General features: G+C 40.2%; 1 protein-coding gene and 1 long non-coding RNA gene across 3 annotated transcripts; one reads left to right on the plus strand and one right to left on the minus strand.

Annotated features, from left to right (window-relative positions):
* Positions 1-1,657: 1,657 nt before the first annotated feature.
* Positions 1,658-17,386, plus strand: thrap3a (thyroid hormone receptor associated protein 3a). 2 transcript variants are annotated; one of them, XM_034233092.1, is made up of 11 exons: positions 1,658-1,830; positions 7,063-7,204; positions 10,260-11,171; positions 11,489-12,172; positions 12,359-12,528; positions 12,678-12,789; positions 13,085-13,169; positions 14,459-14,640; positions 14,744-14,924; positions 15,715-15,861; positions 15,974-17,386. In XM_034233092.1, the coding sequence occupies exons 2-11, from the start codon at positions 7,083-7,085 to the stop codon at positions 16,211-16,213; spliced, it is 2,835 nt and encodes a 944-aa protein (XP_034088983.1). In that variant the 5' UTR covers positions 1,658-1,830; positions 7,063-7,082; the 3' UTR covers positions 16,214-17,386. The 2 variants fall into 2 exon arrangements, with proteins under 2 accessions (XP_034088983.1, XP_034088976.1); XM_034233085.1 differs by lacking the exon at positions 1,658-1,830 and adding an exon at positions 6,841-6,992 and having other exon boundaries at positions 15,974-16,264.
* On the minus strand, positions 6,281-10,366 carry LOC117557309. The gene is made up of 2 exons (XR_004570689.1): positions 10,240-10,366; positions 6,281-7,214 (listed from the first exon to the last, which is right to left on the minus strand). It is a non-coding gene; the product is annotated as an uncharacterized LOC117557309 (long non-coding RNA).
* Positions 17,387-17,655: the final 269 nt, after the last annotated feature.

Here is a 17,655-nt window from a genome sequence, read left to right on the forward strand (position 1 = left end):
TTAAATGCCATTTTCTTAATGTCTTTCATTTTTTGTAAAGCACTTTGAATTGCCTTGTGTTGAAAAGTGCTATATAAATAAACTTGTCTTGCCTTTCCTTTTAAAAAACGATATAACACTGCCGGATAGCTTCTGAATTTAACCAAGGGATCAATAACAGATCAACTGGGTGGAAGTAGCTTAGTCTTTATTGAGTCAGCTTAGGAAGGTTGGCTGGCTCAAGTCCCTTTGAGACTTTGAGAATACCAGTACACCTCTGGGCACTGCCGAGTTTCCACTGAGCAAAGCATTGGACCCCTAGGATCTGGAAAAGTCCGCTGACATACAGTTTTCTTCTATAGAACGCAGGATACACGCAGGATCTAAATGTGTTTGCAGTGCTTTATGTGTGTCAACTGAAAGTGGATCACATTATACAACAGAAGTTAGGTAATAAATACAGCCGTTTTAAAACCAGTAGATGATAAGAAAAAATCCATAAACACTCCTATTTGCTCTAGCACAAATGATCTGTAACTGTATTCAGAGAGTTGAATGAACCTAGTGTTTCAAAAGGCTTAGTTACAAAAACAACTGCGATCTACTAGAAGTTTTGTTTTTATTACCAGGCAGCCCTACATCCTGATGAAGCTGCTGACTACTTAAGATAATTTCCGACTGAAATACACATTTAGTGGACACTTTATCAGGTACACATACAATGCAATGAAATCCAATACAACTGTTCTTCCACTACAGTTCACTTTTTATGTCTATAGTGTTCAGATCTTGTTTACACTCTCATAAAGGTGTTCATTACATTATATATGTTAGCCTTGAGGTACTGTAGGCTACTACTGTTTTTCTGGACGGCATTATATTGACATTGTTAACTCTAATAATTAACAGCCCTCGTGTATGTCAAAAGGCAGGACAAAAAATAGAAACAGCTCTTACTGTAATGTAGTCCAGTGAAACATTCCCTTTATATGACCTCAAGATTAAACAAATGTTTACCCTTTTTGGCCAATTACATAAACACTATGGGCCTTGAAAAAATGCCAATGTTGTAGCTAATACAGAGGCAATAAAAAGAAGCCTAAATATATTAGCCTTATTAGAACAAATTGACTTTAGCGGCTTACAGTGAGCAAGGTGTTAGCTGGCGGCGAGCCAAAAGGAACAAGGACATCATATTTTGTTATAAAACAAAAATAATTCAAGAATGCACAATACCACGATAATAAATGTGTCTTTTCCCTTTAAGAACTCAGTCACTAGACTAGAGTGACTTGTAAACTACATGGCCTCTGTTTTTAAAAGTGTTACTAGGCTATATTGTTTCAGTTCTTGGTTAAATCGTCAACATTTGGTTTGGAGTCAGACCATCTCTTTTTATGGATATTAAATGTTCCTAAAAATAAAATGAACTGCACACAATCTGCTTCCACACTATCAACTTTAAACGACATAAACATATCTCTGTCTTGGAGTTGTAGTTTTTGTCCTTTAATCCACGGTGTACTGAACTCCACTGCGATGTGTGTGTGTGTGTGTGTGTGTGTGTGTGTGTGTGTGTGTGTGTGTGTGGGGGTGTGGGTGTGGGTGTGTGTGACAGTCGGCGGAAGGAAACGTCAACCTCTGCCGCGCGCGGTCACGCCCCCTTTCTCTGTACACCGCAGACTCCGGCCGACACACACACGTTCAACCTCACACACACATACACACACACTTTACTTTAACTACGCACAGCACAGACACACAGAGGACCAGGGAGAAATACTCTTTTCTGCAATATTACTCGGTTCTGCCTGAATGTGACGCGACAACACTGAACGACAACGCCAACCGGTGAGTAGTCTCTTCTTTCACGCATTTACTGTGCACTCTTATGGTTTGGAATAGTTGAATGGAAAATAATTTCATGAAAGCAACATGTAAAACGAGTTGTCGCGCAGCACACACATCCTCAATGCTTAAAAAGTCACTCAAAGGCATAATTTGTCGCGAAATTCTGTACCGTAAAGACATTTCTGCACGCAACTTGGGAAAATATCAACAAGCCATCCTTCTGAATGCTCTCCCAATGTGATGTCGGTGCGCACTATGCTGATATATTTTGTATTTTCTATTATATTTCTGCTTGATTGGTGCGATATTATGCATTATGATGGACATGTAGAAACTCCAGGATGATACAGTGTCTACTGTCTATCCATCTAGTATGACTCTACCGGCTTTATTATATTTGCAGTAAGGTGTCTCTCAATTATGTCAAATAATTGTATGGAAGCTCAGTAGCATAGTATTGTGAACATTTGCATCTTGAACAATGTTAAATGGACCGTTCAGTGATTTCCAAAGTGGATCTTGAGACCACCAGAGGCTTCAAGGGGGAACTCAGTATAAGAGTTGTTTAATTACAGTTGTTTTTAGTGGTTAGCAGAATGACTGTGAATGACTGGTGATTGCAGGTTCCACCCAGTTGCCCATCCACCTACTGTAAACAGCTAAAATCTTGAAACTAGCCCAACATGGCAGGTATAGCAGCAAGAGTTGACAGTTTTCCTGTGAATGCTCATCAAAAGGTACAACGAGAAACTATTTCTGGCTTCCAGTGACAAATAAATCTTTGAAAACATTATCATGCAATTTCCTGTTGGGCTACCAGATCCTGGTTGAGGTTGATCCTCTTAAACAAACACAATGAAAAGGTGTGCCCACATGTGCTGGCACTTGCTGAAGTTGCCTTGAGGACAGTTTGTTTCACTTGAGTGCTACTTTATTTTTGAGGATATTATGATGATTTAAATCAACGTTTTGGGTGTGTGTGGCTTGGAATTGTTGCCAACATTGACATTGGTTGTGCCATTTCCTTTGAGAATACATTTATATTTCTGCATTTTAATGACATTTACTGGCATCTCTACAGCAGAAATGAAAACATTCCAGTTCAACAACATGCCACTCCTATGAAAGAGATAAACACCAACAGCTTCATGCAGAGACATTAAGGCGCAGGAAAACACAAACAACAACGGTACACGTTTTGGAAACATAGCACTATATCATCATTGGCCAAGCTGTTCCCAGCTGACTAAAATAGAGCGGACCTTTAGCTGATGAGTTCCCCTTTGTATGCAGCAAAATTCCAAAAACGTTGTGATGACAGACAACTGAGAAGCATGTCGGTGTGAGGATGCCTCAGTAACACTCTGCTGTTTGGGGGTTCTCAAAGCAATGGTGGCTTAGAAATCGTGCAGTGGCCGATGCTAACTTATATACACGTTTGATTGTAAAGAATAACTTTTGTTCAAACATAATTAAATGACCAAAAGACTAAAAAAACATTCGAAAAACCTGCTGACAATAGAGTGGTATTCAACTGCCTTAGCTAGCAGAGCGTTAGCAGCAACTAGTCATTAAGCCAGGTTCAATGCCAAGCTGAATGGTGTTCTCATCTGTCATTGTAGGTGATAAGCAAAGAATAATGTTGCAGGACCTCTCTGCATAAGGTCAACCATTTGTCATCAATGTGTCTGACAAAGCAGTTTGAGTAGCTCCCTGAAGACAAACACAACTAAGTCAATACTCATTCAGACATATCTGAATGAATCAGGCTTTTCACATGCCTTTTTTTTAATTTGATACCCACAAAGGAAACTACAAGGTTTATCTTGACTTGAACAGCTCTGCCAGTGGCCCCACTATCCATTAACTGCCTCAGCATCAAGGGAGCACTAAAAGAGGGACTGCCACATTTCAATAACCAGAGATTGTGCCAATGACAGTTGCTGTGGCTTTTCTGAAATAGCGAGCAGGGTGTCTCAGGGGCACATATAGATAGCAAATGTGATTCCAGCTGGCGCTCTGGCATCCAAGTCTTAATGATAGGGTTGTTGATTGAGTGTTTCTTCTCGTACGCTTTGAGCTGTGTATCAAGTTGCGTGACCATTGTTGATCAGAGATACTTTTGCTGTTACATGAAATAAACAGCTGATAAGGATTAAACAGCTGTCGCTCCAAACCCAGAGGGGTGCTCTTAATCATGTGTGTGTTGAACTTATATCCATGTAAAGAGCATCATCAGTTTAATTTAGTTTTACTATCTCAAACACATCTATTCACCATTCTGTGTTTTCAATGATAAAGAGCTGCTATTCTAGTTTTGAAAGTTGTTCCTAACTGTGTTGTTCCTGGTTCAAAAACCTCAAACTTGTCCATTACGATATCAGTCAAAGAAGTTTGGGAGGATATATTTGTGAGAAGGGATTTTCTTTGGTAAGAAATCATTACGTATTGCAGACTCGTACACTAGCATTGGCTTGGTATTGCAGACTCGTACACTAGCATTGGCTAATCAATAATCACATAATTAACTAACTTAGAACGAAACCCCCGGGGACAGGAAGTCTGGACTTTAAACCAGGAAAGATGTTGTTTTTTCTTGATGTGGCAATCATTGACCTTATCAGAATCAAAATATTTGAAAATGAGCAAATTGGTTCCACTGCCTGTTTTTAAAGCTCGGATAGGTGCAATGATAATTGATACTGTTGGTACTTGTCTATGTCTCTAGGTATGTGAATGTAGCCCTGTAATACGATGTCCTTTTGTGTTATCTGTTGTTTTATGTTCATGTTGTAACCTACTTGCTGCCATGTTGGACAGGTCTCCCTTGAAAAAGAGATTGATGATCTCAATGGGACCATCTGGTTAAATAAAGGTTTAAAAAAAAAAATCAAATCATAGGATTAAGAGAAAAGTTGAGAAATGTAATTGCCAGAATAGTAAATGTAACTTCAATGGTTGACATACACATGGTTGTGGTTGGCATTTGATAAAGTGTTGGATGTGTTAAAAGTAAGAAAGAAGACATCAGGGACAATGAACTAGAAGTCCTCACAACACAAGTATAGTTAGACACGTGTGAGTGCATGTGTGTCAGTAACTCCGTTTGTGCTCAAATCGAGTAGTGAGTGACTAAAGAGCGAGCTTACCACAGCCTTTTAGAGAGGCTGAAATCTGGGTGATTAGGCTGCCGACCACACAGCGTGAGGCGGACAGCTGCAGCTGGTTATCAATCGAGCTTTAGAGAAAAGCTATAGAAACCTTTAAATTCCCCCAACTAGTTTTTAATACTGAATACGAAAGGCAGGGAGGCATTCTCTCATGGGCATCTACTTTACATACAGTCATAATGCTGTGCAATAGGTCGCCATTGTCATTTGGTGCGCCTGTGTATTGTGTTTGTGCAAACAGTGTACGAGTGATGATATCTGTATGTATTTTAATGTTTATTATGTTTGTATATGTACATGTATGCAGAACTGCAGGATGGAGACCAGAACCAATTTCCTTACGGGGACAATAAAGTATGTAGTATCGTAATGAAACTTTAGCTTTGGCTGGGAAACCTTAGCTTTGTGAAGCTGTCTTGTATACAGAGTGTTTCTGCTGACGCCCAATCAAGACTATTTCCAGCCATTTTTTGGGTGTAATTGCATTACAGCAAATGTAGAATAAGCCAGTAAAGTTTTCCAAATCCAAGGCCCACTTCCTCTTCAATATAAAGCAAAATTAGGAAGGTTGTTACAATGTATTTATTTTACCGTTGAGCTACCATGCGTTGGAAAGGAGCACATCTGAATGCCATTCTTAAAATGTGCAGAGTAGGCTGAATCAACGGTCTGTTGCGGCTAGACCTTCAGGAAATGATTCTCTGAAAGCCAAAAACAACAAGCTGCCAGGAGTGGGAAGTTCATATAGCACGAGGAGGAGGTGGGGGAAGATCCATTTCAGGATTCTCCAAAATAGTATCTAGGATGCACACTTGGACCACCATGTGATAGCGTGCGCCAGTTTTTAAAATCCCAGTCATGTGTAGTAGGCAATTTCCTCCTTCCAAAGTCCCTGAAGAGGACTCTCATAATGAAAGATCAATGATTTGATCCCTGGCATTTACCGTACCCCGAGGATCATGTGTCAGAGATAATGCCCCGTGGACCTTGGAAGGGAATACATGCTATAGAGACGAGTCGAAAGGAACATCCTTTGAAGTGAAAAGTATCCTGAGGTCTGACTGCAGCTTCATTTCAAAGTGAGCATCTCTCTAGAAGCAGATTCACAGCATTGACAACATGCAAATGTAATATTGTCCAGTAGCCACAGATGAAATAAACTATTTTCCATATGTCGGGTGAACTTTTAAGTATCTCACTTTGGATTAACCAACTCACAAGACTACCAAGCAGTACTACACTAAACCGGTCTTATATTTCCTGTAAATACTTCTACATTTTGGGTACTTTGGATTGTATTTGACAAGCCTATACCATAACGTTGTTTTTCATGACTTCCTTAAAATGATCAGTTTAGTCAGTTGTGCTCAATATTTAAAACCACATATCTTACTATCTTCACTTTCGCAACGGCTGTCGAAGTTGGGTGTAGTTTACACGTTTTAAATTACAGTATATTAAATAAGGATTGTGCATTTAAGATACATGTGATGAAGTGGTGAGGCTTAGAGATTAAGGACACGTATATGTATGAGTTTATTATGTAAAGAAATGACATGACATCATGAGACTGACTTTAAAGTAAAATACAAGTCATACTGTCTATGTTCACCTTATTTGGAAACTGTGTGGTCTTTTAATTAATTAATTATTCAGTCATAATTTTTCTGGTGATTTACTATATCCTCTGCAGAGTATACAAACTAGTGTTACTGATAACTGTATCTTTGAATTTAATTGTTGGCTCAAAGCAGGCTGATGACTGCCAGAAGACAGCCCTCTATGCAAATGATCAGAGACTAAATAAAACGCGTTCTGTTTGGATGCCCATCACTATTGCCTTCTTCCTTTTTTACAGCTGTTCGGTTTCTTCTCTCAGCTTTTGAAATCTCTCTCGGTTGACTAATCTCTGTCGGATATTGCCTTTCGTGAATGTTTGACCCTTGGCTCTCTTTAAATGTTTTCAATTGTTCATACAATTGGCTTGAAAAGGTTACTAAAAAAGACATGTATTGTTTGCCAAATGTATATTTGATTGAATCCTAACTCGGTTGTATTTCAGTTTGAGGGTTGGCCGCAGTGATGTCCAGATCGCCAAAATCCGCCTCGAGGTCTCGGAGCCGCACCAGGTCCCGGTCTAGATCCCGCTCCAGCTCTCGCTCCAGGAGTCGCTCCAGATCCCGATCAAAGAAGCGCCACTACCGGTAAAGACCCCTTTTATGAAAAACAAACAAATATATTTTTGCTATTGGCTGCATTGTGCTTGTGTAGTCCATGCCTCTGTGCCTTTGGGGATTCTTGAAAAAGGTCTCATAGTTTGTATGAATGCCATAACCCAGCTAATGCTTAAGGAATGAATGACTGATGAAGAAGCAGAACAACTAGCAGCAGGTGCAGCAGGCTAAGTGCTGTCTTGTTATGCACAGACATCAGTTTTATTAAATCATCCTTTATTTTCTGCCAAGCTAATTTTCCACTCAAACTATCTAGTTAACCCTGTCCTGAGGAATTGACATTGAATACAATGTGCTTGTAAGATTTGGCATGGTAAAGATGTGTGTGCCGGTAGTTTAATTTTGACAGTGGGAAAGGCACCAAGCAGGTCTGTGTTCTGTTAGAATAAGTAGTTAGCTACATGATCTTTTTTTAAATTTCCATCTGCAAGACGTTGTCTGGTCTTGGACTTTTATGACTTTGGTTCTCATGGACTCACAAAGCTGGTGTAGCGTATAAATGGATTTGGGTCGGACTTAAACTCTGGAGTCGGCTTCTGTGTTGAGAGGAAATTGATGTTTGAGAGAGAGTTCAGCTGCCGGTTTGTGAATTTACTTAAATTAGAGTGAATATTATTCCAGCTTGCACTGCAGGCAACATTTCCATAATAGGCTGCCTCTGAGCCATATCACAACATTTATCAAGCTTTTAATCAAGAGTGCAGCATTTGTTGGTTTGCTTGATAAAAATGTGGGGTTATCTGATGGCTAAACGTTTGTAAGAGAAACGAAGGCTTCACTCTGCTGCCTTGCTGCAGAATAACTGTGGCATGGCAATAAAAGGCAAAGGCTGCTCATTTCCTGGCAGTGTGGCAGCACATTTTTAAAGAATTGGCATAAAGCTGGACGTGAAAGGAATCTAATGTTTTTTCTCATACTGAGCCCACCTTACACGTAGGCAAATGGATTTGTGGTCACACACATTTACATAAGTTGTATACAAACACAGATTAAAATACAATAACCCAAAACACACATTTTATCTCGCTACATCTTCTGGGCAAATCATCTACAACCTGTCAACAAATCTGATTCAATTTGGAGTACTCTTGCTTTAATCACAGTAGCCAAATAGGCCACAGATGCAGACGGTGTTTTATAAAAAATCTAATTGATGTGACGAGTTACAGTGATTCTTGCTGAAATGTTACATTAAGACTATTCAGATGTGGATATCTGCAGCATGTTGGTGTCAGGCTATTAAAAGTCTCACTAAACTGGTTGAACAGCCCGGCAAGCACAGAAGGAGGATTGGAGTAGAAGCTTTTTTTTTTTTTTCCATGCTCCATGTGACTCTCTGCTCCACTAGTTGGTCAGACGAGATGTAGTATCCGTAGCTCGCATTGTGAGAGAGCAGCGCTGCTCAGTGCGCTTCTTTCTTTACTCACTCTGTATTCCAATGCAAACACACACTAGGTGAGTCCTAAGCGTTTTTAGCCTTTGTATATGGTTTGAACATTGATTTGCATGTAGTGTGGTGCTGTTTTGTGCTGTCTATTTAAACTGTTGTTCTGCAATGTATAGTAGGCTTTGTAACCCTAACCTCTTAATATACGTTCCCATTTCAGTACGTTTTTTAAATGAAAAGTATAGTAGGGAGGGACACTGTCTGTGGAGTTTTATTTATTTATTGACAGTTGTAGAAAAGTTAAAGAAGTAGCTGAAGAGAACATATTTTAGTAACATGGCTAGTTTGACGTCAACACTAGATTTGCTCCGTTGATATATTCCAAAGTTATGTTGAAATGCTTGGAGAATGCACGTTGGGCTGATTAAACCACTGTTGTAAAGAAGAGAACATACTGTCTCGTTGATATAATCTTAAAACTGTGTTTAAGGTTCATGCTAGTGGACGACACAAGACTTTTGATCAGAAGTGCAGTAGAGCCCCCATGTGGCCAAGTGTGTCCCTGCAGCCTGGCCAGAACCACAGTGTGAAGTCTGCTTTCTCCATGCAGCGCTCCTCATGTGGGCTGTTTGGTCCCTACACATGTTTTATCAATTCCAAACGACTTATGGATGTTGGATGCATATTATGTGAACATGCTTTATATGTTTTAGTGTGTGCATGTCTGTAGGCCATTGGTTCACCAAACTTATGTTTATAGTCTTTTCTGAATGGCAAAATAAGTGTTTCTTGTTGTTGGTGTATCTATAGCATTTGGCTTTAAGTGATTATGTCTATGGTTTTACTGTCCCAATCTTTTATCAGTGAAACAGCCAGTCTGCATGTATACGTGGTGTATGTTTGTGTTTTACTTTCAAATGTATTTATCAGGTAAAACCACCACAAACAACAAACAACAAACATTGCATTCAATAGCTGTCATTTGCAAGCACAATATCATGACCAATGATTATCATTGTAATTATGATTATATACACATCTGTCTACGATGCCTCAAAGATTTGTACTAATTACTGACCAGTTTATACTAGAATGGTCTTATTTCATTGAGCTATATCATATCGTCATGTCACTATAATTTATGCACCGTCTGCTAGGGCTGCTCGATTATGGCAAAAATCATAATCTCGATTATTTGGGTCAATAATTGATATCACGATTATTAAAAAAGATTATCCATTTACTTTGAAAACATCCATTTATTTAAAAAAAATGTGAACAGTTTGTTTTTAACAGTTGATTACCCTGAACTTTAAGTATAATTCAACTGAAAAAAAAAAAAAAAAACCTTTTATTTCGATGATGTTGTTTTCATAATCGTTGCAAGCCAAAATCGTAATTGCGATTAAAATACGATTAATTGAGCAGCCCTACCGTCTGCTCAGAAAATGTTTGTAAGAGACTGCACTTGAGCGATGTAAAGTGTTAAGTGTAAAGGCTGGGAGATACTGTTTCAGATAGTGCTGTATTAGATTGCATTACATTCCTAAAAAACTACACAACTACATTTTTGTTAATCTTTGGAAGAAAAAAGGCAGCAACTAAGTTCTTTCTTTACCCTCTCCCTTTCGTTCACAGCTCCAGGTCTCGGTCATGGTCAAGATCTCGTTCTCCATCTCATAACCGGGAGAAGAAATACCCGAGGGGATACCAGAACGGGCGTGAGTTCCGGGGCTACCACCGCGGCTTCCGGAGGCCGTACAACTTCAGGGGCCGGGGGCGGGGCTTCTTCCCACGTGGACGCTACCAGCGTGGCGGCGGGGGAGGTGGTTACAACAATAACAACAACTTCCGCCCCAACTGGAAGAACTACAAGCAGCAGTACCCTCAGAAACAACAGCAGCAGCAGCAGCAACAGCTAAACCAGCAGGAGCAGCAGCAGGAGCAGCAGCAGCCAAACCATGCACGAGGACGCTCTCACAACCCCCAGCAGCGCTCGGGAAGCCCCCCTCATGGTCACTCCCACCACTCAGACCAATCCTCCTCGCCTCTATCCAGACACTCCCAGCATTCGTCCTCTTCCTCACACTCCTCCTCTCCCAAATGGAAGCCAGCCTTGTTGCTGACTAAACCAAACGCCAAAGATGGGAAAGAGGAGCTCTCTGTCTCCAAGGAGGCCCAAAAGGGAGGAGGGGGAGATGAGGAGCCAGCGGAGCCTGTCGGGGTGTTGGCAGGAGAGGCCAAAGAAAGCGCCTGCAGTGGGAAAGCTGAGGGGAACTGGCAGGGTCTTAGTGACTGCAGCCCAAAGAGAACCAGCACACTGGCGAGCTATGCTGTTATTGTTGGGCAGAACAGCCAGTCTAGTCCTTCCCCTAAAATCACAAAGGACATTAGCAATGGCGCCCCCTCCTGGAGGATGGTGGGTAGTTCCTCCTCAACAAAAAAACCCTCACATGAAGATCTAAATCCAATGCTCTCCAGCTTTGACTTCTTCTCCAACGAGGAATACCTGGATGGAGATAAAACTGCCATCTCCATTGCCTTCAGACAGTAAGAATGGGTTTACTCTTTTAATTCATTAATTTTCACACTTTTATCAATATATGCAAGCTCTATAGATATACAAACAAATGAATTGTTTGAGATTTAGGGGGATTTAAAATATGATGCTTGTCAACAGTGTTTTTGAATGAAATTCTGCATGTGTTTACATCATTTTTTCCTAGATTGAATACTTAACATTTGAGTAAAAGCTATTTGTAAGGCCTTTTATGACATCTGTTCAGATAATCGATTGGTTTCATTTGTTGTCTCACACGTGTCATGCCCAGTTAGATGCAGTTCTTTATCTCTTTGTCTTTCTTTAGGTTTTTGGAAGAGCAAAATAAAAAAGCCAAAGCTCTGGAAAATGGCAAGAACACAGAAGCAAATGATGTGGAAATGGAAAAAGGGAAAGTGAATGGAAAAGCACCCACAAATATTTCTGACTCAGTGTCAAGAAAATGCAAAGAGGACAATGGTGGTGAAGTGTCTCTCAACAGCTTTCTGAAAGCTTCTCCCTTTCTGTCTGCTGACGGCGAGGAAGAGGAGGAGATGATAGTCAAGCCTAATTCAAAGTCACTTCACAAAGACTGGCAAAATGGGGAAGAGTCCTCTAAGACAAAGATCAGGGTCACTCACTCAGCCCGGGAACTGTTTGATGAATGCTTTAGCAAATCGCAACATGTGAGTTATTCACAGGCTGCTAACTGTGACCTTGACTCGGTAGCAGAAGATGTATATCTTAGTCGAAAGCAGGATAGAGTAGCGGCAATTTCTGCTGCCCTCGCTAAGAGGGAGATGGCGGGACATTTTGAGGAACTGTCACCAGACATGGCAGGTAAAGCCAGGAAGATGACAAGCTCTCCCTCCATCTCATCTCCTGCACCACCACCACCACGGAGGAACCCTGACGTAGAGCTCAGGGGAGAGGACACTCCTTTCATGTCCTCAAGAAAACAGGAACCAAAAGTAAATGTCAGAATGGATTTCCTCGGAGAGAGACTGATGAGGTGAGCATACTGGGTCTGTCCTCAGGAGGTCAGACGTCACATCTGTACCTCCAGCTGAGGCAGCAGAAGCTAATTGGCAAAAAGAGCATTTTCTGCAACAGTATCAGTTCCATGTGATCTGAGAACTGTTTTCTGTTTATATTAAACCAAAACAACAGACTAACAACTTTCTTTTATCATTTTCAGCTCTGATATTTTAGCTGAGGAGCGACAGTTGTCCCAGGATCTTGTTCAGTCCTCAAAAAAGGATCAGGAGTTTCGCTCTATCTTTCAACATGTTCAGGCTCCTCAGTTACAGAGGAGCCCTTCTGAGCTGTTTGCTCAACACATAGTCAGCATCGTTCACCACATTAAAGGTGAGTCCACAGTGGAGTAATCTAATCACACGACATGTTTAATGAGATTAAAGTAACTGCTTGTACTATCTGGGTTTGTCTATTTAATGTAGCATCAGACAGACACAGAAAGCACTAACTTCTGCTGTTATTAATGTTTCCCTGCACAGCTCAGCACTCTCCATCCCCTGGAATGACTATAAACGAGCGATTCACCATGTTCCAAAGACGAGCTGCAGAGAAGGAATTGATGAAGCCAAGAAAAAGCCCAGAGATACACAGGTAGAGTCGCCTATTGAGTGACCCACTCACCTTCAGTGTGCTGTGGCTTCACCCCCTCTTTTAACAGATTTCAGGTATTCCTCTCACCTTTCCTACCTGAAAATCAACACACTATCTTTGCTTTTGTTTTTCGTATGCTTGGTGGAGGTCCGTTTTTTTCACCCAATTTTTCTTTGTCTGTTTGTGTCGTCCCTGCAGTTCAATGTCGCCAAGTTTGTCCTTTTGGCCCCTGTACCATAGATCCTGTATTATGTGCATTCAAATATCTTGTCTGAATTGTTTTTCTTTCTCACAGGAGAATTGACGTTTCACCAAGAGCTTTTAAGAAACACTCTCAACTTTTTGAGGCGATGAAAAGCTCAGAGGATGGCACTTACAAGGTGACTGAATATTTTGCAGTATGAATTATGTTGGAAAAGCAAACAACAGCAAACGAATGAGCAAGCCAGATGCCTTTAGACTGCACTCTCTGAAAGCCTGTGGCCTTCCTTGAGGGAGATGCACAGTCTATGAAATGCAAATGCAAAATAAGGCACTTTGACTTTGTTGTTTGTTATATGTCACCTTCACACATGGTGAATTGCTTAGACTGTGGGCAAAAGCCTGACCAAGGCTAATGAATATAAGTTCAGAAATGGAAGTCACTGTGCCAAAGCTGTTCAAAGGACTCTAAGAAATTGTCTTCGTAAGTATTCTTTAAAAACATTAGGAACGGAAATGACCGACAGCAAGCACCTTTATGCAACTGTGTTTACATTTACATGCCTAACTTTCTGAGTAAACCCTCACTGTATTTCTTTATTGACGAGCATGGACACTTATGGTCAAGCATTTGTAAACATGAGGGGTGAAAACTACTAAAACATTGAACCTCAATTAGCATGAACAGTCCTATCTTCTTTTTCTTCCCCATTGTTAAAGAACCATACTAGTCGTTTTGCCATAACTCAACCAGGAAGTGTGTACACTTTTAAATGAGTGTGATGATACATTTGAAGTGACTTGAATCTTGTTTGAAATAGGCAATACATCACCATGAACATTCAGGGATTGCTTTTAAAAGACTTGGTTTTAAAATACCTGAAAGAACCATGTCTGTGATGCTCTGATGTTCAAAATACGGGAAATGGAAGTCATGTTATACATGGAAGACAAAGAAGCAAGGATAATGTGAAACAATGCTGGACCATGTGTTGCTGTAGTGCATCAGATTCTTGGAGTGGAGCCTTGGATTCTGGACTTTCCCACGAGCATAAATGCACCAGTAAGGAGGATTTACAAATATACCCTTCTGACCAGCTGACCATGCCACCCCTTGACTTTAACACAAAATACAGCTGACTTAAATATTGACGGTGATGAATTGCCTATCTGAAGCAAGTCGAAGTATTATGAAGTTGATTTTTTGACGAAGTTAAAAAAACTGCTGTGAAGGCAGAACATCTATCCAAAACATTTGCTTTGAAGAATGGTTCAGATTTTAAGGAAATCCTCAACATGCAAAAAATTACCTCCAGAATGGCTTGGTTTTATTTATGCCAGCTGGCTGTTACCAAGGTTACCCCCCCCCCCATACCCATGGACCTCACTGTTTAGAGCCGACTGATAGCAGCTACATGCTAATCCAAAGTCTATCCACGACGTTGTGTTCTGTTTTTGATTTGCTCAGGACGGCGTGGATAAAGTAAAGGAGGACCCAATGGATCTTCGTTTGGATATTGAACGGCGTAAAAAATATTCCAGCCATGACAGAGAGTATAAACAGGATCGGGGAAGAGATGTGGGAGAGTCCCCTGATTCTAGTAGAGAGAGATCTTTGGACAAGTTCTCCAAAAGCCGCAAGAGATCAAAGTATGTGCAACTGCCGTGTTATGTTTTGAAATATCTACAAATGTTTTCTCCATGTTAAACAGTTGGCTATGAAAGATTTTGAATGAACCATTTCTCCTTCTAGGAAAAGTGAAAAGAAGCGCAGTCGCTCAAGCTCATCTTCTTCCTCCTCGTCTTCTAAGTCCCAAAAAGAAGATTTGCCCCATGGCAAGTCTGATCCCAAAGAAAAAGCCTTTGACAGAGGCAGACTGGGTCAAACGGAGTCAACAGGACCAGATGAAGGAGGAAGGCCTCGTGGAGAATTCGTAAGTTTAACACATGATGTTGGATTGATGGGAAAGCAGAGATTGGAGCAATGGCTGTGTCAACTTTCACTGTGCAATTAATCATATTGTAATCTCGATTATGATGTTGGCTTGCAACGATTACGAAAACAACGTAATAGAAATAAAACAATTTTCTTTAATTATTTTTTTGGTTTTTCAGGTGAATCATACTTAAAGGTGGGGTAGGTACATTTGAGAAACCGGCTCGAGATACACTTTTTGTTATATTCCATGGAATGCTCTTAACATTCCGATAGCAATGAATATCTGAAGTGCTTTGACAAAAAATCCATTAAAAAATGTCATCAGTGGAAGCCGTGGCGCTGTAAAAAGCACGACCAATCATTTTAGCCGGCCCGGCTAAAGTAACTGGATGGCCTACCTGCCTGTCAGCCTTCCATCTGTGCACAAACTTATCTCGTGCCCTCATTGGTCATGTGTGCGTTCGTGTGTGTTGGAGGAGGGGCTCTGTGAGGAAGTGGCAGATTTTTTCCGGCTGTGTATTTTCAAATTCTAGCGCACTCAAGCTGGTTTCTCCAAAATGACCTACCCCACCTTTAAAGTTCAGGGTAATCAACTGTTAAAAACATATTGTTCACATTTTTTTTCAATAAATGGATGATTGTTTTTAATAATTGTGATATCAATTATTGACCAAAATAATCGTGATTATGATTTTTGCCATAATCGCACAGCCCTACTGTACATTTTGACTTAAATTGATATGAATTAAAATGCTGATTATTCTTGCCTTATCCTCTGTTTATAGCAAGTCCGAATACGCGGTCGGAGCTGGAACGGAGGCAATAATCAAGGAAACAGTTCACACAGCAACGCCATGGCAAACATGGAAGTAGACCCAAAAGCTGAAGACTGGGACCCAGAGTTCACTCCCAAGAGCAGAAAATACTACTTGGTAGGGTCGATATCCATTCAGCCCTCCCATCTTTGTTTGAATTAACCACATGGTGTTGTATAATCCATAATTCAAGTTTGGAAATGACAACCCTTTATCCTTTTTCTCTCAGCACGACGACAGAGAACGAGAAGCAGAGTGCAAGTGGTTTGAAAACCGAGGGCGCGGACGGGGAAGCGCCTCGCGTGGAAGAGCTCGATTTATCATCCGCAAAGCTGCTGGAGGCCCCAACACCAACAGCCCCAAAAGGGCCCATGATAAGTTCCAGATCAACGGGGAGCAAGGCAGCGCTCAGGAAGAGGAGAGACAACAGGACCATAAAGATGGAGGAATCGAAGGGGAGAAGACTTGAGCAGTGAAGCAGGATGCTGAGATTCTTAATTTTCTTCTTCACTTTTAAACAATCTCACTTTGTGATTCTACACAGCACAATGGACTGTTTTACGGCTCTTTTAAACTTTAATTTCAGCGTAAGATTCTGACTTTACTTTAAACATAACAATTTTCCACATAAGGATATAACTCATAGCTAGTAGATGCACTGTTTAAAGGGTGAATTTATGTTTCTCGTAAAAATGTGGATTTAAGTTACATATTTTTAGCTTTTTACGGATAAGTGGAAATGTTCTGTGAGTCAAAAAAAAGAAATTTGTATTTTTGAGTAATTTAAAAAAAAAAAAATTAGCGTGTGCCTTATACTTGTGCAACTGAAGAAATGTTTTGTGAGTGGGTTACAAGATTAATAATGTTAAACGTTCTGGAAAAACAGGCTCTTGCTTTGAGCAGTGTCTTATCTAGGTCATGTTGACATAAGAATGTCATTGTTCGGTCAATGCAACACTCTTCAAAGACCCTGATCTGACACGGGACCAAACTGTAAAGGGTCAAAGGTTATGCTCTACAATCCTTCTTTTTTCAACACCCAACAGATCAACACAACTAGCTGGCTTATGTGTTTCTCATTAAACATTTTAACAATTACATTACAGTAGCTATTTGTTTCATGGTGGATAACACTAATCAATGTATAATATTGGTGGTGATTATACTCTTTTCCCAAACACATAATTGTACTTGGCTACGTAGAATTTAACTTCCGTAAAGGAATTCCCCCATATATACACTGATGTGTTTTTCCTTTGAGCTTCGAAACAAGTCAATGATGATTTAATCACTTATGTAAGTTGTGTCCAACGGTGTCAACATTGTGGGAAAAGGGCTCAAAATGTGCATTTGTTGAGAAAACAGAAACAGAGTAAAAAGAGTTATCACTAAATGACTTGAAGTCTAGAATAAGGCTCATCTGTGTTTGGACAACTGCCAATATTATTGAATTACATTTACATTTTAGTGCCTTGCTGTGGATCCGCTGGTCTTATTTGTACAATTCAGGCCAACAGATTCGGATTCACATTTGACTGTTTTAAGTGTCACCTGCTTTGAGAATATTGCTTTTTTTAAATGGATGTTGATAATGTTTTTTCTTCTTGGAGACTGTAAATTAAAGAGACACTGATTACTTTAATGTCTGCCTTTATTTGTTTTTTGAGCAATTTAGGATTATGAAGCAATCAGTGGCCTGATGCATGTCTGCAGCTACAGGTTCACCTGTTTTAACAGTGATACTAGTGAGGTTTAGCCTATAGTAAACAAACAAGTCTATCAAGTTAATACACATCTTGAGAACAATACAACTGTACTTGCTCAATCAATCAATCAATGTTTATTTATATAGCCCAATATCACAAATGTAACATTTGTCTCAGTGGACTTTACAGTTTGTACAGAATATCA

This window comes from Gymnodraco acuticeps, unplaced genomic scaffold, assembly GCF_902827175.1.
Source record: "Gymnodraco acuticeps unplaced genomic scaffold, fGymAcu1.1, whole genome shotgun sequence".
NCBI lineage: Eukaryota > Metazoa > Chordata > Actinopteri > Perciformes > Bathydraconidae > Gymnodraco > Gymnodraco acuticeps.